The sequence below is a fragment of the Choristoneura fumiferana genome, chromosome 10 (genome assembly GCF_025370935.1).
Source record: "Choristoneura fumiferana chromosome 10, NRCan_CFum_1, whole genome shotgun sequence".
Classification (NCBI taxonomy): Eukaryota; Metazoa; Arthropoda; class Insecta; order Lepidoptera; family Tortricidae; genus Choristoneura; species Choristoneura fumiferana.
In genome coordinates, this window is record NC_133481.1 from 12,766,951 (window position 1) to 12,787,694 (window position 20,744).

General features: G+C 35.3%; 2 protein-coding genes across 7 annotated transcripts; both read left to right on the forward strand.

Moving 5' to 3' along the window:
* The first annotated feature begins 765 nt into the window (after positions 1-765).
* On the forward strand, positions 766-11,175 carry LOC141432120 (putative fatty acyl-CoA reductase CG5065). Of its 5 annotated transcripts, XM_074093550.1 has the most exons (11): positions 767-965; positions 1,544-1,690; positions 3,171-3,284; positions 3,405-3,527; positions 3,760-3,885; positions 4,101-4,254; positions 4,578-4,679; positions 6,507-6,699; positions 8,077-8,180; positions 8,442-8,574; positions 10,592-11,175. In XM_074093550.1, the coding sequence occupies exons 2-11, from the start codon at positions 1,559-1,561 to the stop codon at positions 10,809-10,811; spliced, it is 1,401 nt and encodes a 466-aa protein (XP_073949651.1). In that variant the 5' UTR covers positions 767-965; positions 1,544-1,558; the 3' UTR covers positions 10,812-11,175. The 5 variants fall into 5 exon arrangements, with proteins under 5 accessions (XP_073949652.1, XP_073949653.1, XP_073949654.1 ...); XM_074093551.1 differs by lacking the exon at positions 4,578-4,679 and having other exon boundaries at positions 766-965; XM_074093552.1 differs by lacking the exon at positions 3,405-3,527 and having other exon boundaries at positions 766-965.
* Positions 11,176-14,948: 3,773 nt separating this feature from the next.
* LOC141432121 (androgen-dependent TFPI-regulating protein-like) lies at positions 14,949-20,529 on the forward strand. 2 transcript variants are annotated; one of them, XM_074093557.1, is made up of 5 exons: positions 14,949-15,446; positions 15,563-15,639; positions 17,623-17,763; positions 19,494-19,714; positions 20,134-20,529. In XM_074093557.1, the coding sequence occupies exons 1-5, from the start codon at positions 15,443-15,445 to the stop codon at positions 20,381-20,383; spliced, it is 693 nt and encodes a 230-aa protein (XP_073949658.1). In that variant the 5' UTR covers positions 14,949-15,442; the 3' UTR covers positions 20,384-20,529. The 2 variants fall into 2 exon arrangements, with proteins under 2 accessions (XP_073949658.1, XP_073949657.1); XM_074093556.1 differs by having other exon boundaries at positions 14,950-15,639.
* The last annotated feature ends 215 nt before the right edge of the window (positions 20,530-20,744 follow it).

Consider the following 20,744-nt stretch of genomic DNA (forward strand, 5'->3'; position numbering starts at 1 on the left):
ATTATGATCATAAATTCTGAACAGTGTTTAAACTGTCCGTATTATTTTTCATTAAATTAGAAACAAGACATTAACTTACTTACATGTGAGAGGAATCACGGAAACCTTAAAGAATCACCCGTGTGTCTGTCTGTCTGCCATAGCAAGTTATTTTTCTCTGAATGTACATCTATGTTACGGTTTTTTTTAATTACTTTGGAAACCCCTAAACAGCCAATTACGGTGTCTGTGAATGGAGAATTATTGCTATTTTCTATGATTGTGTATTTGTCAATTTTCAGGGCGTGGAAATAACCTCAAAATGACAACTTTGCAAAAATACTTAAAAAACACGATTTGTACAGATGTCCATTAGTCGTATTAAGCTTAAGCTTGAGCTTAAGTTTTTAAAAAGTAGGTAATAAAGATTGTAATTTTGAACAGATAATCGTTATTTTTCCTCGCATTCAAGATGATAAGCCATTATGTCATTACGAGTATGGTTGATTAGCTTGTTCTAGTCCCTTGTTGAACAATCAATTTTAGCAGCTTTTCAAAAGAGACTAAAGACCAATTTATGAAAATTATGAATGAACTGCCGAAAACCAATTAAATAAGAATATTTATCAAAATAGTGATAAAACTATCAAACAACGCACATAACGACGCTATGATTCAAAATAAAAGCAGCTAAAATCATATAAAATGCACTAGGTTTGTTAACATTCATTTTACCAGCTTGCACTTAAGTAATAAAATTTATACCGTCTTCCATCATATAAATAAAAACAATAAATAATCAAGTCACATGTTCATTTGCATCGCGTGTTCTTACAGGTGTCTAACGATCTCGAGATATATTATCCTTAATTTCCATAGCAAGTTGTTAAATAATATTGTGTTTACTCGAGTGAGGAAAAAAATAAGCTTATTTAATAAACCGGTCCGAACGTATAATTTAAACAGGCTTGACTCGCGACATACAGGTAAATGTGAATTTAATTTATCGAAAAAAAAACTCAGTAGGTATCACTTTGAAATAAATCACAATTTTGGCATATAGATTTGCGATGAGATGCAGGCAGTGATTAGGTACTTTAATCAGCTTTATATATTTTACGTGATTATTTAGATATATTTGCTAGGAGAATAGAATAAGTAGTTAGTAGGCACAAGTGTTGAAAGAGTTCATAGCTTAGACCAGTGCCCCATTTCAGGAAGCTACAAGTTACAATTTACAAGCGGAAGTCTTTGTTTAACAGTAAGCATATAAAAGAGACTACCGCTTGTTAATTTTTACTTGTAGCTTCGTGAAATGGGCCACAGGTGCACCAGCCAAAATGTATCGCCTACAACACGATCAAATGTAAGCTTGGAAAATGGTACAGTCAATGAAACGGATTCTTGTACCAGGGTGGAACCTTTATGCTACTTATCTCATGTTGACATTCCATGCCAAGGAAATCATAGCGAAATTGTTTATGAAAGGGTTTCACTCCGGTACGTGATTCAGTTTCCTTGACGGTACCTACCTATTTTTAAATTGCGATTTCTTTTTCTTCAGAAAACTAGATCAAAAATGGAATTTACTGCTTCAAATTTGGAACAGCGATTGTTTTCATCGAACAATGTATTCGCAGAGACGCCAATAACAGAGTTTTATGCCGGAAAATCAGTGTTCATCACTGGCAGCACTGGCTTCCTAGGAACGGTAAATTTAAAAAAAAAACCGGCCAAGTGCGAGTTGAACTCGCGTCGAGAGAGTTCCGTACAATGCCAAAGTCAATTGTTTTCCTAATTTTTTTCATAGATGTTTTTACGGTGCTTTTTAAATTAATACAAAATATCACGGTTGAAATCCTCGCAGTAAGACGCACTAATAGCGCTATTATCTTGAGTTTACCACTTTATTTTTAATTGATAGAGTTCTTATTATAGGTATGTTTTCCTGCAATCTACAAGCAATGGACTATATTTTGTATTTTTTTCATAATTCTGGCTCAATAGTTTAGGAGATCAGGGGGGAATGGCAAATTTTCGTCTCCTTTCAAGAATAAAATCAAAACTATTTATTTTACAATAATAACAAAAATATATTTGAGATCGTCATAACGAGCCCTTTCATTTAATATACGTACATATATTATGACATAGTAAGGTTTGCAAAACTTTTCTTTTAATTTCCTAATTAAATTTGTCCCCCGAAAATGAACCTTATTTAAAAAAATATTTATTTACTTTGCAAATCTGTGTTTGGGTCATAGGATTACAACATCCTACCAAATTTCACCTGATTTGGTCCAGTTAAGTATATTCGGAGCAAATTGGCTGTGACAGACGGACGGACAGATAGACAGACGCACGAGTGATCTTATAAGGGTTCCGTTTTTTTGTACGGAACCCTAAAAAAGACCAAGTGCGAGTTAAACTTGCGCACTGAAGGTTCTGTACAAATTAAAAAGCCATTGCAGATCATTATAATTACAATATATTTATATAATAATATTATTATTACACACAAATATTCGGGCTTATTTTTTTTTGTTTGGTTCAATTTTCTGGCTTCAACCAGGTTGTTGATGTTTGTAATTTCAAAACGTAAATATTAATAAGTTAACAATAATAAAAAAAAACAAGAATAATTAGTAACTCATAACTTGTTCTTAATAGATGAACAGTTTTTTGAAAGACAGAAATAAATTTATATTTTCGATCCTAAAGGTCAGTTGTCAACAAAAATTCTAACGCGACATAACGAGTGACGTAATTTTATATGTACCTATCTGCCTAACTATAATGTATATTATGAGTAAGAAAACACATAATCTCGTTTGCTTATTAGCAAAAAAAAAACAATTTAGAAAGACCCCATCCACATCGCAGGTTTCATGTCAGCACTCATACACATAATCTATATCGATATCTATATATATCTCATATATATATCTGTATAAATAAAAATGAATCGTAAAATGTGTTGCTAAGCGCAAAACTCGGGAACGGCTGGACCGATTTCGCTAATAATTTTTTAGTTGTGTTCGTTATTGTCAGGAGAAGGTTTTTATGGGAAGAAAATTTAGAAAAATTACAACGGGGGCGAAGCCGAATAAATTTGTATAATTAGGTGGAGATTGTAAATGTTCTTATAAGTCTTCATTGTTTTGATAAAAGTAATATATTATTTTTTTCAGTTATTATTAGGAAAATTGCTCACGACCTGTCCTATTAAACGGGTGTATGTTCTAATAAAACCAAAAAAAGGCAAGAATGTTTCAGAAAGGCTCACAGAGTTATTGAAGTCCATGGTAAGGATTATTTTATTTTGTTAATCGGTGCGGTGCAAGTTTGTGATATTTGCAAGAGCACCAAAATAAGGAGTAGTAAAAAATAATAACTCTCGTTATAATAGCTTTTTTGACCTTTAGGTTTTTGACGAAGTAAGGAAAAGCAACATCAGCGCATTGGAAAACATCATCCCGATAATAGGAGACATTACACAAGCTAATTTAGGAATGAGTAAAGAATACATATTGCTTCTGAATCGAGAGGTAACCATCTCACATGCTTAAGCAAGGCTTATAAAATATAGTTTTTGCCAGCGGCTTCGCCCGCGTGGAATTCGGTTATCGCGCGCTGTTCCCTCGGGAATATTTGTATGGATATGGATTAACCGTTTTACTTTGCGACCTTTTGTGAACTAAACAGAATATTTGTATGATAAACATGACATAAATTACGGTCGTATGATTAAAGAGTAGTTGTTTTTCTTCTGATTAATAGATACAGGTGGTTTTCCATTCAGCAGCTAACATAGACATGAGTGCGAAACTCACAGATACCATAAATGTAAATACAAAAGGTACAGCGGAGCTGGTGAGACTTTGTAAGGGAATGCAACAACTACAGGTAATCTCTTTGTACATAATATTAGTATCAAATTACAAATTAAAGATAATTGTCTTAACGGTACTACATTACATCCGTTACTTTTAATTCCTTAGCTTCACGGCCCTGCAATGTAAAACTCGTTGTATTGCACGAATTTTCTTCATGTATTAGTCATATTTGATTGTTTCTTAAATTTTCTGGAGCTTTTTATTCCTTAGTAATATATTTTGCAGGCGTTTGTGTATGTATCAACAGCTTATAGCAATTGTAACAGAAACCTTGTCGATGAAAGAGTATATGAGCCCGTTACATCTATTGATGCTGTCTATGAAATCTATGAAAAGCTTGATAAAGTGGAAAACGCACTTTATTTACATAATCTTATTGGTAAGTATTGTGCTTAATACTGAGACATACATTCAGTTCATCCAACTACCAGTGGACGGCACGACATAGGAGTGGGCCCATTTTGTGAAATTAGTACGCTATTCACTTCAATTCCCTTTTCCGGAATACCTGCATACATTGTCTTTAAAAATCATATATTTTTTAAACATTATCATTATCTGCTTGTCAGTCATTGATCATTGTTAATTTTTTATCACTATTAACTATAATAATATGTTGTAAATAATAGTGATTATAGTCAACTTTGTGTCTTATCATATTATCATAGACAAAAATGTTAATATTCTAACTATACTTTTCAGAGGGCAGACCCAACACATATACATATTCAAAATCACTTGCTGAGAAAATTATCGACAGTGAAATTGTTGGGATACCTGCTGTAATTGTTCGACCCTCAGTCAGTATGTTGATATTTGGATTAATGCTTTTCCTAGGCATTTGGGTATACCATAGATTAATTAATACTATCCCGTTCTGTAACATTATAAGTCATTTGTCAAATACTATTAAATAAATGTTATCGTTACTGCAAATTTTTCGCGATGAAGGAAAATCTTACTTATCCTCTACATGGATTATTAAATTTGGTGATTGCTTAAATGGAACAATTCCAGTTTAGTTACTATAAATTATGATTGCCTATTTTATTTTATTTTTTGTAAAAACAAGCAAGTCTTATTCACTTTAGCTTTAAGAGCGTAAGACCTGCTGAGCTGGCAATGTTGCATTTTTGTTAGTTTTTCTCGATTATTCCATAAAAATTTAATGAAAATTAAAAATGTGGTCTGACAGAACTCTTTGTATTATATAAGTTAATGTGTTTACTCCAATAATTATTCCTCATGACAAAGAGTTCTATCAGACCACATTTTTAATTTTCATTCAATTTTAATGGAATAATCGAGAACAACTATCAAAAATGCAACGTTGCCAGCTGAGCAGGTATAAACGCTCTTAACCCACACTTTTGCTCATTTAGGGGCTGTTTCACCATCCATTGATAAGTGTTAACTGGCGGATAGGTGTGATGCCGTCTCTATTTGTTTTGTTCGATTAGACGGAGACGGCATCACATTTAACCGTAGGTTAACGCTAATCAATGGATGGTGAAACAGCCCCTTAGATGAATAAAATAACCTAACCTAACCACCAAAAAGTTGGAAAACCCCCGACTTTGTCACTTCAAAGCTCAATATCTCAAAAACGGCTAATTTTGATGGAACATGTCTGAGAACCATCGCTAGAAAACCTAATTTCAAATAAAAAAAACCGCATTAAAATCGGTCCACCTGTTTAAGAGCTACGGTGCCACAGACACACACACACACACACACACACACGCGCGCGCGCGCGTTTTTGCGTCGGGGGTTAAAAATTGGTTAGTTTTCTAACCTGTAGGGATCCCTTGTGTGCACTTCTACGAGTATGACTCGCAAGGAATATGTCTACCAAATTTCGAGGCTGTAGCCAGAGTAATTAAGAATGTAAGTTGTCTGTCAGTCAGTTACTTAGTAAGGTTACTTTTTTATATAGAAACTATCTAATAGTCGCCCAGGTGGTGCAAATTGAATTCCGCTAAGCACTTTAAATTTCCTGGAAAAAGTAATGCTTTAATTATAATTTTTGCTCGGTAAAGTTACCTCATGCTGCCAAAACCTTTTTATTACTAGGTTACACCTAATTAAAACCTTTACGACATTTTAATTTGATATATTAACTTATTTATGTAATAACTTAACTCAGTTCTTCGTAGTCATAACACCAAGCTGTAAAAGTAGAGTTTGATAGAGCTGATTTAGTAGTTTCATGAAAAGTACAGTTAATAATAAAAATAAAATTATAAACGAAAATCCTAATAATACCAAGGTACCTAAAAATTTATTAGCTTTTATAAGATATTTTACTTAGTTTATACAAAAACACCAAACTGCTTATTTTGCATACATTTACTCTACGTCGAGTTTGACTGTTACTTGACGGGTTTTATTTTTATTTGTAATTTATTTACCTAAGATATGCTTATGTTTTTTGATGCGAGTTTGAAAACCTGCGTCACCAATCTCTGTTAAGTTCGTATTATTTAAGGTGACATCTGTAATACCACCTCTGTTTAATCAAACAAAATGAATAGGGATCACACATCATAGTTATTAGTCACGTGAGATCACCAGAACCTAGCAGAGATTCGTAAATCAGGGAATAAATCTTCTCTTTATAATATCTGACAGTCGTATCACCTATAAAAACTCCTTTGCCTGGATGGGCGGCCAATTGGAACAGTGTGAACAAGGTTGCATCAGCGATCTCTCAAGGCGTCGTCCGCTGCTACTATGGCATCTATGACGTACCGTTTGACATAGTGCCCGGGGACCAAGTCGTGAATCTCCTCATAGCTGCTGCTTGGGATGCTCACAGGCGACAGTAAGATTATAGACGGGTAGTTCTACTAGTGTTTCAACCGCTATCAGTCTCCTGTCGCTTATACTGAAGAAATGAGTCAGGTAGAATGGAAGTATTTTAAAAAACAATATGGTGTGTATGCGATACAATTACGATTCATTCAATTTTTTTGCTTACGGTATCTCATTTCTTCAATATTTGCGACAGGAGACTAATAGCGATTGAAATGCTAGTTGAACTACCCAGGCCACATTAAAACTTTAATTTAGGAATTTAGCTTGTTGGCGTTTTATTTGCAGAATACTTCATCATCATTATCGTCATATCAGCCGTAGGCCGTAGGACGTCCACTGTTAGACATAGGCCTCCCCCATATACCTCCATATATACCTCCAATTGCTTCGGTTGGAAACCGCCAGCATACACCGTGTACCCGCTGGTTTAACCAGGCTTTGAGGAATATTTTAATACTCATTTTTTCCAGGCCTATTGCCAAATAAAAAGAAAAAATATATATAATTTTCTAACTATTGTATTGACATACAGGTTGTTCCCAGTTGAATTGGAAATCATTCACAAATACTTCGAATATTGACGTAACTGTGAAGTAGTAATCTTTACTGTCACCTAGTATAGTTTAGGATTGAAAAGTTGTTTTAATCAACAGCGGCCATAACATGAAGAATCATGTACTTAACTCTGAACCCTCTTATTCTGGCTGCACTAGGCTGTCCAACCTCAAACTGCGTTCATAAGGAAATAGCGAGCCACTAGTAGATAAAAGTCGGAAGTCTTCAACCAGTGTGTGTTGCCAGTGATGATATAATGAATTCGAGACGTGGTGCTTCACTAAAGGCCTTGTAAATAGGCTCGGAGTTGCTCATCGAGCAATGGAAAGAGCTATGCTCAGTGTTTTTCTGCAGCATCGAATCAGAAATGAGGAGATACGAAGAAGAACCAGGGTCACCGATATAGCCAAACGAATTAGCTCGTTGAAGTGTCAATGGGCAAGCCATATAGCGCGGAGAAGCAAACGCAGTGTAGGACACCCTTCAACGAAATGGATGGATGACCAGGTCAAAGCCGCGGATTCACGGTGGATGCAGGGCACTTCCAACCGAAGCAACTGGTGGTCTATGGGGGAGGCTTATGTTATGTCCAACTGTGGGTTTCTTACGGCTGATATGATGAATAGTTATATAAATGAACACGCACCATTTAAGTAGCACCTATGCACAGATGTGGTACATATAGCTACACAGCCTTATCCTCCATCGTTGAACACAATACAAGCACTAAGTACTATGCTAAATAACGTCATGATAAGACTGATAGCGAATCCGTTCTGTTAGAAATATTAATCAAAGGAACATGAACCACGTTTGTATTTGTTTACAGATTGAAAAAGGTAAAAGTCTATAATTGCTGCTCTACTTACCAGAACCCCATGAGCTCAGGCCATTTTTTATCGTCTTGTGCTCGTGTGTCTAGAAAATATTCAGGTACCTATTTTAGTAATTTGTTACTACATATGTCAATAATTTAAGTGGTTTTTCTTCATGCTTACCTTATACTGAGTAAGGTAAGCTACTCAGTAAATAAACTCAAAGATATTTTGCCTATGAAATTTAGTCACATTATAAACTTTTATTGCATGGTTTGAGTGTATAAAGTGTTTTATTTAGAAATAAAATATTGTGCGCCTTGAATTGAGTTATAAATTAATAGAATAATTTTAATAAATCATTGAAACGTGTTTACAGAGAAAATAATTTGTACCAGCATGATGATTTTGACTACCAATCGCCTGCTTTTTTGGTTGATGTCAATTTTTTTACACACTATTCCGGCGTACTTACTGGATATGTTGGCTTGGCTGCGGGGTAATCAGATCAGGTAAAGTTATATTTTTAAGAATCAATAATCTACTTAGCGGAATCCTGGCTATTTGTCAAAAATATTCCCAAACGATTAATTTCCCAACTGTTTCATATAAAATAAAATAAATATCATGGGACACTTGACACCAATTGAACTAGTCCCAAACTAAGCAAAGCTTGTACTATGGATACTAGGCAATAGTTGAACATACTTATGTAGATAAATACGTACTTAAATACATATTAAACATCCAAGACCCGAGAGCAAACATTCGTATTATTCATACAAATATCTGCCCCGGCCGGGAATCAAACCCGGGACCTCAAGCTTCTTAGTCAGGTTCTCTAACCACTTGGCCATCCGGTCGTCCGATGGACGCACGATTTTTTTTCTGAAACTGTTAACAATTTAGGATACATTTTAAGACTATCCTATAGGAACCTGTAGATAAAAATGTTAAAAGCAATTAACCTGTAGGTAAGGTTAAGTTTTATAACAATACTGAAGTACTTACTGCTTCAAAAAAACGTTCGTCTATAGGAAATAGTTGGGAAATATATTTTCAGCGAAATCAGAGAAACATACGTAGCACTATAGACAAGATTACTTTAACTGTGAAGACTTCTAAAACATGGGGTGGAAACAGCTTCCTCTTCATCTTAAACTCGGTATAAATAAAATATCGTTAATAAAATATTTAATTACGTTATTTACGTAATAAAACTTACAAGAGAAACGAAATTGTGGAGACCTCTATTTCTGAATGTATTTTTCATGGACTACTTAATAGAAACGCTTCATTTACTTGTCATCGCACAGCACAGCTTTAGTGGAAACAGCTGAGTGAACCGAGGCTAGCTACGAGTAAATGAATCGTTTTCCTATTAAAACTAAAAACACATTCCTCGCAACACAGCCTTAGTGAGATTTCATCATCATCATCATCATCATCATATAATCCATAGGACGTCCGCTATTGGACATAGGCCTCCCCCTCAGACCGCCACAATGAACGACAACTCGCCACTTGCATCCACCGGTTTCCCGCAACTCTCACGATTGCATCAGTCCACCTGGTAGGAGGCCTGCCAACGCCTCGTCTTCCGGTTCGTGGCCGCCACTCGAGAACTTCTCTCCCCCAACGGTTATCTGTTCTTCGAGCGATATGGCCCACCCATTGCCACTACAACTTGCATATTTTTCCAGCTATGTCAGTGACTTTAGTTCTTCGACGAATTTCCGTATTCCGGATTCTATCGCGCAAAGAAACTCCAAGCATAGCTCTCTCCATAGCTCGTTGCGTGGCTCTGAGCCTCTCTAAGAGGCCAACAGTCAAGGACCACGTCTCAGAGCCATAAGTCATCACTGGCAACACACACTGGTCGAAGACTCTAGTCTTCAGGCACTGCGGAATATTGGACGAGAAGATATCACGAAGTCTCCCGAATGCTGCCCATCCGAGTTGGATTCTTCGGGCGACCCCTTTGTCTAGGTTGGACCTACCCATAGACCTCCAGTTGCCTCGGTTGGAAGTGGCTTGCATCCACCGTGAAACCCTCTACTTTAACCAGGTCATCAGTCCATCTCGTTGGTGGATGTCATACGCTGCGCTTGCCGATCCGCGGTCTCCACTCGAGAACCTTTCGGCCCCAACGACCCCGTTCTCCGTGCTATATGGCCTGAAGAGCTACTACAAAGTTCGTGTCGTGCGGTCCCTCTGACACTTATACTATTTAATACGAGAGCGAGAGGGACCGCACGACACGAACTTCGAGTTTCGAGTTTCGTAGTAGCTCTGCTGCTCATTGCCACTTCAACGAGCTTATTCGCTTGTCTATGTCGGTGACCCTTGTTCTTCTACGTATTTCCTTATTTCTGATTCGATCCCGTAGAGAAACCCCAAGCATGGCTCCCTCCATACATATTTATAAGACCTATAATGAAGCACACCACGTCTCGGATCCATATGTCGTGAGATTTATCTGACGTTAATTTCCATGTATTTATTTATTATTTATTTATTTCATTGCAGAATGAGGAAGATCACTGGCAGTTTAGTGCGCGAGTGTGGTGTTTGTGAATATTTCGGCTTCAACAGTATCACCTTTATTGACTACAATGTGAGACACCTTCTGCGAGAAATGAATCCAGAAGATAAAATATTATTTGATTTTGATTTTAGCGCCATTGATTGGGAAAATTTTATGAAAATTTATATCGTTGGATTAAAAAAATATATACAGCGAAAGTAGTGTAGGTATTTTTAGTCGAGTTCAAACATTACCTATGTTAACACTTTGCTACCTTTTGGCTGCCACTTTGTTTAAATTTTTATATAGGTAAGTAAAATTGTCAGAAGGCATACAGTGACAAAGTACTAAAATGAAAAGATATCTTTACGAGTAAACATAACTGTGCACTTGTAAATTTATGATGTGCGATTTGATACACGTCACAAAATTTTTAATGAAATTGTTTTAGACGTTGTATGTAGACTTTTACATGTAAATTTCGTATGTGAAATTACCCGTTATTTTTCCTCGTCTGTATATAAACCGGTTGGTTTTTTTACTGGTAGGTATTTGGTGTCTAGGAAAATATATTTTTTTGAAACAATTTGTTTTTCATTTTCGTGTGTAAGATGCCTATAGCTATAACCGAGCAATTCATTCGAAGACAATATCCATTCGCTACTTGCACACACTTAAAAACGATTTTTAAATATAGATAGAAGGCACATTATGTGATACGTGTGATATAATATAATTTATAAATTATCGCCCTGTTGAATTGTTCTAGTCTACATGAGTTACAGGGTCCGTAGACTGCCTTAAGTTTAATTAACTTGACATTCTTAACCTAAAGGACTTAGAAATTCCAACACAATGTCAAGAATTTGGGCTATAGATTTATGTCATGCCAGATACCCTTGATCAACCCTTGACCTTTACTAGAGAGCCGCTTGAAATTAAATCAATGAAGAATTTTGTATTTAGCGTTAAGGCTTTTACAACTGTGCATGATGTCTATCATCCTGAGTTCTAGCTTTTTTAACTGATACTGTACTACACTTAATACCTAGATGTGGGACACCAGCTTTGTTATGTTGAATTTTATTCAACCAATCTTAATAAAGCCGTAAGCCGTGGCGGCCTACTGGTTTGACCTATCGCCTCTCAAACAGAGGGTCGTGGGTTCAAACCCCGACTCGCACCTCTGAGTTTTTCGAAATTCATGTGCGGAATTACATTTGAAATTTACCACGAGCTTTGCGGTGAAGAAAAACATCGTAAGGAAACCTGCACAAACCTGCGAAGCAATTCAATGGTGCGTGTGAAGTTCCCAATCCGCACTGGGCCCGCGTGGGAACTATGGCCCAAGCCCTCTTGCTCTGAGAGGAGGCCTGTGCCCAGCAGTGGGACGTATATAGGCTGGGATGATAGCAAACTTACTAAGTTAAATTTTGTTTTGGATTAAAATTTAAAGTTAAAAATACGCGTTACAGGTTGGCAGGCTATGGATTATGTTTTATGGATTATGTTCGTATTTTGTACGGAATATTCCAAGTTTAGGTATATTTTATACCTTAGGCTGCTATTTACTCTTAAACTGTTGATAGTTCTCAAGAAAACTTAACCGTTATAGTTTTCCTTGTAAGTTTGTTATACTTACTACCATTCGGATTTTTTTCAATATTTTTCCACCCACCGGTTTAGATTTTAAAGGGGGGGGGGACGCTCGATTTTAATGAAAATTTGCAATTTAAAGTTGAATATTTTGCAAACAAATCACTCAATCGAAAAATCGTTTTTGCAATCCCCTTTTGGTTTTAAAAGACCTATCCAACGATACCCCACACTACAAGATTAGAGAAGAAAAAAAAAATCCCCCCCCACTTTACGTGAAATTAACGATAATAACGCCTAAAATGTACTTTACAAAGAAAACTTTTATTTTCAGACTGTTATGTCCATACTCGTGGTTTGAGTTGCCTGGCTTTACGAATATGCTAAGATCACAATTTAAATGCCCAGCAATGGGACGTAAATAGGCTGGGATGATGTTGATGATGACAATTTAAATAAAATACAAATTGTTCATTGGATAAAGATTTTTTTCCTACACCTACTGTTATCAGTGATTTACTTATTCACGAACAGTAATACATAACAATATTCTGGAAAAGTCTATATTTGTCTAGTCTCCATAACAGCACTCTATCGTAATGTTGCTAAAACGGCAACCACTTACTTTTTAGGGTTCCGTAGCAAAAACCCTTATAGTTTCGCCATGTCTGTCTCTGTCTGTCTGTCCGTCCGCGGCTTTGCTCAGGAACTATCAATACTAGAAAGCTGTCATTTTGCACAAAAATGTATATGTAAATTATGCCGACAAAATGGAACAATAAAAAAATCATTTTTTTTTTGTAGAGTACCTCCCATAGACGTAAAGTGGTAGTGTTTTTTTTTTTCTCCTCTAATCATGTAGTTTGGGGTATCGTTGGATAGGTTTTTTAAAACCATTAGGGGGTAGCTAAAACGATTTTCCGATTCAGTGACTTGTTTGCAAAATATTCAACTTTAAAATTCAAAATTTCATTAAAATCGAGCGTCCCCTCCCCCCCTCTAAAATCTAAGCCGGTGGGTGGAAAAATTTGAAAAAATCAGGATTGTAGTAAAGTATAGCAAAAGCCGTGGTGGCCTAGTGGTTTGACCTATCGCCTCTCAAGCAGAGGGTCGTGGGTTCAAACCCCGGCTCGCACCTCTGAGTTTTTCGAAATTCATGTGCGGAATTACATTTGAAATTTACCACGAGCTTTGCGGTGAAGGAAAACATCGTGAGGAAACCTGCACAAATCTGCGAAGCAATTCAATGGTGTGTGTGAAGTTCCCAATCCGCACTGGGCCCGCGTGGGAACTATGGCCCAAGCCCTCTTGTTCTGAGAGGAGGCCTGTGCCCAGCAGTGGGACGTATATAGGCTGGGATGATAGCAAAAGTTTACCCTTAATAGTTTTTCTTGTAAGTACAAGAAAAACTATTAAGGGTTAAGTTTTCTTGAGAATTATTAGTACTTTAATAGTAAATAGCAGCCTAAGGTATAAAATATACCTAAACTTGGAAGATTCCGTAAAAAATACGAAATCCTTAGAAAAATATTACTTAATTTTTTCGTAATGGCTAAGGAAACCTGTTTCGGGCGTGTCCGACACGCTCTTGGTCGGTTTTTTTTTCACTACTTACAACCTTAGAATGGACCCGGGAACTTTTTCGAATACAACCAAATTAAATAATGTTGAAATATTAAAATTTAATAAAACAGTAAAAATCATTTATTGTCCGTTATGCAAGTATTCATTATTCAATAATTCTTTATGTAAACATATTCAAATTAATCTATAAAGTCGATTTAACAATAATTAAGTATATAAAATAGAAGAATAGAAGTTTTTTTTTTATTCCCGCCATTTGCAGTGCGAAAAATAACGTTGTGACATGTTTCATAATGAAATGTCAAAGTTGCGATCACACAATGCACCTCATTGGATTACCGATAGCGATATCGTTAGAAGCACATTGTAATACGCGAGTAGAAAAAAATATTATCTAAATCATGCCGTCGTTCGGAAGTTATGCGCATACATAAATATGGTAACCACTATAAACTACTATTACGCACTAGACCCGGTTCTCGTCATCAAATTTTTTACACCATAATGAACTTTCAAACTCATTTTTAATTACGAAAAAAAAGGAAATTTAATGAGAATATAAGAGATACTGGAAATTTATAGCGAAAAACTAGTGCTATTTTGTGAATGACAAATCATTAATAGATATATTTGTAGAATTAGATGGCCCACAATATTAATTATTACCTATTGCCACTGTATTACTCAATTCCAATATAAGTATACAATATACTGAAGATGTGCAGTCAGCATCAAAAGCAGCTGGTTACTTTAGTACTTTGTCGTTTTACAGCCACTTTCTTAGCGCCATACAAGATTGACAGTGTTAATCTGACAGAGTAAAAAAGTAACCAGCTACTTCTGATGCTGACCGTACAGTCAATGGCAAAGATATCAAGGGAGTCTGCAAGAAAGAGTCAAGGGATAAGGTATATAGGGATAAAGATATTGAAAATCAGCGCCACGGCTTGCCGTGGCATTTTGCTGAGTGGGGACCTATTTAGCGTCATGTATGTCTTTATCTATTCTATTTTTGTTTCTATGTTTGTTTTATGGCGTTATATAAATGTATTTTCTTTCTTTCTTTTTCTTTCAAAGATATCGACACGGCCAAAGTTGCAAAAATATGTATTCACGGCCTTAAGGCTTAGGGCTTAGGGGTTTGTAACTTTGGCCGTGTCGATATCTTTGCCCTTGACTGTACCTACCCAAACAAAAACCCCAGAACTATACCTAATATCCTTTCCTTATATTATGTTTTGTTCGAGAATTCGATTTTGGTGTTTCACTACGTCGTAGTATTTGGGGTACCAAGTAACCGGTATTCCACCAAGCCAAGCCGTAGCAGGAAAATCATCAAACATGTTTTAGCAATGTAGTGGTACAGATTTACCATATAAAAATCATCTTTAATACCTGCAACATGAGAGATTGACTTTAGTAGTTTGATTAGAATGAGTTAAGGAGTGAAGTGTTGCAGACGTGAAATTGAGGCAGACTTACAAAAAATAAGTTTGAATAATGCCAAAACGGGGTGATTATAAATAAGTCATCCTTCTAAAAATCTACGTAAATACGGCTGCCGCCTTTATTCAACAGTTATTTTCGATAGTTTAGAGGATTCTATAGTACCTTACACGTGTGATACGAAAAAAATAGTGAACTGATAATTTACATGATGGCGAACATAGTCAATGAGTACGTAGACAATTCTCATTATAAGAGTAGTGTTTTTTTACTGAAAGTAAGAATTTGGCTTCGGAGTTTCGTTTTCTTGTTTATGACTGTAATTGGATTCATCCTTCTGCGAATAGATTTTACTGTGTCAAAGGATCCTGTGGTCAGAATCTATCAGAAAAACAGATGGCTCCTGATCACTACCTGGTTTAACGTGAGTATGAAGCAAATCATATTTTTAAATATGAATATGAATATTAAGTTCACATAAATCACTTGAAACCTTTTCAATCAATTGACACGTTTCTTTAAATAAATAAATATCACGGGCCAATTCACACCAATTGACCTAGTCCCAAAGTAAGCTTAGCAAAGCTTGTGTTATGGGTACGAAGCAACGGATAAATATAATTATATAGATAGATACATACTTAAATACATATTAAACACCCAAGACCCGAGGTACATGTGTACATTCGTATTTTTCATACGAATAACTGCCCCGACACGGGAATCGAACCCGGGACCTCAAGCTTCGTAGTCAGGTTCTTTAACCACTAGGCCATCTGGTCGTCTAAAATGAATCTTGTGTGTCTAAAATGTATTCTTTAACGAATATTGAATTGTCGTGGAATGTCTATACACCATAACATATTCAAGTTAATTTATAAGTTGGGAGATAATTTAACTTGCATAATAGTAGATATTTCGATGGAGAGGGGGACAAAACCTTTAAAGTTTCTTAATTTTCACAGCTTTTCGCTATTACTGCTTAAACTAAGTAGCTGTACATTTGTGTAGTTACCACATTATTTACAATGTGATTGTGTGTTAAATTTCGAAAAGTAAAAAAAAAAAAACTTGAAAAATTTTATGTTTTAATTTATGCATTATATAAGGAACCCTATTGCACACCAAAAATTCTAAACTTGTACACACAATACGGTGTTACCAGGGGAAAGGGTGAGAGATGTTTTTGAAGTACAGTGCCTAATACTTTATTTATTGACAATGATATTACATATCAACAGGGAGTAGATATTATGTTACTGCCGCCCCCGAGTTGAAGATTCATGGCCCAAATGTCTCATGTCGCAATTAGTTTACCTCAAACAAGCCACAGTGCGAGTAGTTCCTGACAGTCAATGTGACAGTTGAACAAATCAATGTAAATGCCGTCGTGTGTGTTTCGAAAGTGTACGAATTATGGTGATAAAGTGAATAAAGCTCAAGGGATCACATATCACATGTAATGTTTGTTTTTTACTACGTATTTTTAGTTAATATCTAAGTTTTTTGTAAAAAATACAAATGCTAATACGGCAACATAGATTAAAAAATCAGATGCGACAACGTAGGTATCAATATGGCCGGGTGAATCATATCTTAGTGGTATTCATTTACTATTGACACAAAGGGTGGGCCTAACTTTGAGCATTCTCCTTTGAGTAGTCAGTTTAAGTAGCTAATGTGGAACTTTAGTACCCCGTTAGTGTAAAAATTAACTATTCACAACTTTTTTATAGATTTCCTTGTAATGAGGTCAGAAAAGAAGAGTGGATCGCAATGGTGCGGTGCCTTATACCGTGTTTATTACTTTTAAGCAGTTGTTTTATTAAGTCGAAATAAATTCGGAATAAGTATATGTAGTATAAGGTAACTTCCAAAGTTGTTTAATATACTTTTGTGAAAAATGTACCTTCATAAATATTTCTGCTCGAAATTGTGACAAAATTCAAACATCGTTTCATTTAACACAAACACAACCTGTTTTATTTATGTCTGTTTTCTATCTCCTTTCCAATATCCGTTCTGCGCGAAGAATTAATTTGTTGTTATCCTGCAAAAACTTTGTATATTAAATTTTAATCTAGGCTATACTTTATCTGTTTGCCACGTCCAAATTGTAATAACCATTTTTTCGCGATAGAGTAACAAAGATGTAAGCATCCAAACTTTCGCATTTATAATATTATACTGGCTTTCGACTCCCTACAACTTCATTATAATTATTATGTTTAAATGCATGATATGCATTAAATATTATAGTATAACATGATTAAAATAAAATATAGTGCTATATAATAATCATGTTGTACCTAGGTATACCTAATCAATCTTCACCATCAAAAGGTTATGGTTGCGAACAAATACGATACCTTGTTTTTATTTTTATGTTATTTTTATTTGCTTTCAGTTATTATGCCTTGTGTACACTCCGGTTGGCATATACTGCGACTGGCGCGAGTTGCGTCGCACCAACAATGTCAAACATGTGAAGATTCTCAATCAAATTAGATTCGTCTTCTTTTCGAGTATACTGTATCCGTCCACCATGGTAAGTTATCTTGCCGATTGAATTAACTTGAATTATACTTAACTTAACTAGGGCACAAGGTAAATGTGGTGCAAGGACTTCACACACATGTAGTAGATCACCTCCTGTCCCTTCTTTCTCCACTAACTTATTTTTTAACCTGGCGATCAGTTTACAAGTCTGTGGATAAGAAACATCTTTCCAAAAAGGCTTGATTAATAAATAATAAATTGGCACATTATCTAACTAAATTAATTCACTAATTAAACTACCTATTATTAATTTAAAATTGAAACAATTGAACAAATTGAAGTCCGACAAGCATAAATGGAATAGAATAATTATATGACTTGTAATAGGAATGACTATCACTATGTAATATAAAATTTAACAGCGACTAAAATTGTAAACAAAAGGTAATTATGACCGAAAATAAGCAATTATGTTTTGTGTCAAGGCTAGGGCCCCTCCTCCGCCCTGGAGTTTTCTCCCTGGTTAATTTACCAGTAGCTGTGTCTCTCGTTACATAGACCATAAGAGACTCCAATACAAGACAGTAGAATGTACTTGTCAATAACTAGTCGTTAAGTTACGTAATAGTTTATCAAAGGGAAAAGAGGATACAAGAAACCAGGTTTCCTAGAACTCTAATTACCTGATGCTGTTATATTGGTTCAGAAGGTAAACTACTATAATAGTTATTTGGGTGTTTCTTTGTTTTAATGAATGCAAATAGTTCCTTATAAAGCTGTTGCATTTAACTCTAGTTTCAAATGCACGTAATGGGATCTAAGAAATATAGAAATTATGTATGTACTCGTACGTACACCCAATGCCACTGAAAGTTAAGCAAAGATTAATAGAGTAATGAAATCTCACAAAAAGTTCAGTTTTAGATGATTTCAGTCAGTAATCTGTCATCAACTGAGACTGATATATTTATTTATAAAATAATAATCAGTCGTTCTTAGACCAAAGAATATTTATTACATATATAAATGTCATAAGTAGTTATTCTTCCCATGGTTTGGTAAAGATAGCTGTGGTCGTATCCTGATTTAATTCTTAGTAAAAATGGTAAGTATTTATTTGCATGTATTCAATCTCAGCAAATGACACATTTTAAAATGTAATTAAAATGTAATAACACAAATGACTTATTTAAATAGAAATAATAAACACTACCCTCCTTTTAAATAAAAGCCGGACAGTTTAATGGCTCAAGTCAACAAAATAGAACCTGAAAGTCTTAATCAAAACACTATCAAATACTATGTAAAATTCTGAAGTCCTAGTAAACTAAACTTTGCTCGCGACTTTGTCCGAACTGAGATAAAAATAAATTATTTGAGTTTAATAAACTCATAAAAATATAAAAAATAATTGTGAAATTTACCAGAATATTTCGACTGAATACCACTGTTTCATTGGTATTTCTGATTCTTTTTGGTACTCTAAATACCAATCAATGTATGAAAATGTGTGTCAACTACAATTCCAACATCCTCAAAAACATTTACTAGGATGTTCAGTCAAACAAAACCAATCATCTACTGAATCATTCCAAATAATTTTATAGACACCTTGTATAGTTAAGACAAGCATGAAAATATTCACATTATCGAATCTTGATGTGCCTAAAAGTGATGGAATATTCGGTGTAAATAAGGTGTTTTAATGCCGGAGCCAACCGCAAAAAGCCGCGGGAACAGCTGGCACACTAACATAAATATCACTTACGTTGTTTGCAGTTTTCCGACTGTCTGTTCTGGAAACTATGGATAAAGAATCGCGAGCTGGTGGCACCATCTGCCATAGATGTCCTTGTCCCGCTGTGGCTGCAGCACTGTCTTCACACTTTTACCTTGGCAGCGACATTCTTGGATTTACTGCTTGTACCCCGCAGGAGACCTAAGAACCTCACGCTTGGTGCTTCGATTTTAGCGGTGTTTCTCGCTGTATACGGTGTTGTGTAAGTAATTTATGCCAATGTTTATAATTGATTTGCAGTAACAAGTACCTATTGTTGTTTTTTAGGAGAGTGTTGGGACAAATTAGAACCTTAGTAGAATTTTAAAGCAGCTGACGACATGTTCATACCGCACTACTATCTTTTTGATAAATTCAATTTTGGCACGAAAAGATTCCAATTATTAGTTACGCTCGTCGTTTCGCCAAAACTCCCTACCCTGAAGTTCATTTGATAAAATAAACAACTACCTATGCAAAATTTCAGGTTTCTAGCTCCAAGAGTTTGAACTGGACGTACTCGTAGGCGAGTCGGTTAGAATAGACAAAGAAACGTAATGATTTATAATTATGTAATTATGTTTAAAGTGTGAGAAGTTAAACCAAAATACAGTTATGTTAATAAGAATCATTATTTTACAGATGTGCCCGCAGTATTACAAACGAGGAATACATATATCCACTTCTGAAGATATTCAGTGGATATCAATTCATTGTCTTAGTAGCTTTTGTCTCCGTGGAACACTATTTATTCTTTACTACGCAGTGGTTCATCATAGAGTATGTATGGGGCCCAAAGACGAAGTTTCATACATTTTTGTCCTCCGTTTCGCTTCCAGCAGGAATGAAAAAATATATAAGCGAGGCGAGCGAGGCAAAGAGGATAAATTAAACTTAAGTAATGTAACAAAAGGCCTTTTGTTTCGTCGTTTTTGGGTCTTTAGCATTTAATATTAGATGTTTTGATGGTTTCAGGCTTTAGGTATAGGTTATAGCTTTCGTTTAATGGATATTGTTTTAACATTAATTTATTCTTTACTTTTTTTTTCATTTTTTTTTCGAATTATCCCCTTAGTCACGAAAGCATAACAGTATAAGATGAATTGTGTTAGTCAATTCTGTGATACCTTAACATAAGACGACTTATTCCCTTAACTACGACTGTTCTACGGTTATAACAACACTTATTCTACCCAACTTATGCCTTTATCAACCTACACCGTGCTATAAGGGAATAATCGCTTTTAGTTCTA

What these genes read in the sequence shown, in the direction of transcription:
- LOC141432120 (XM_074093550.1), top strand. Translation starts at nt 1,559, where the DNA reads ATGGAATTTACTGCTTCAAATTTGGAACAGCGATTGTTTTCATCGAAC. An exon ending in TATTGCTTCTGAATCGAGAG is followed by an intron (nt 3,528 to 3,759) that starts GTAACCATCTCA and finishes TCTGATTAATAG; the next exon opens with ATACAGGTGGTTTTCCATTC. An exon ending in AATTGTTCGACCCTCAGTCA is followed by an intron (nt 4,680 to 6,506) that starts GTATGTTGATAT and finishes AATATCTGACAG; the next exon opens with TCGTATCACCTATAAAAACT.
- LOC141432121 (XM_074093556.1), top strand. Translation starts at nt 15,424, where the DNA reads ATGATGGCGAACATAGTCAATGAGTACGTAGACAATTCTCATTATAAG. An exon ending in TACTGTATCCGTCCACCATG is followed by an intron (nt 17,764 to 19,493) that starts GTAAGTTATCTT and finishes CGTTGTTTGCAG; the next exon opens with TTTTCCGACTGTCTGTTCTG. An exon ending in CTCGCTGTATACGGTGTTGT is followed by an intron (nt 19,715 to 20,133) that starts GTAAGTAATTTA and finishes ATTATTTTACAG; the next exon opens with ATGTGCCCGCAGTATTACAA.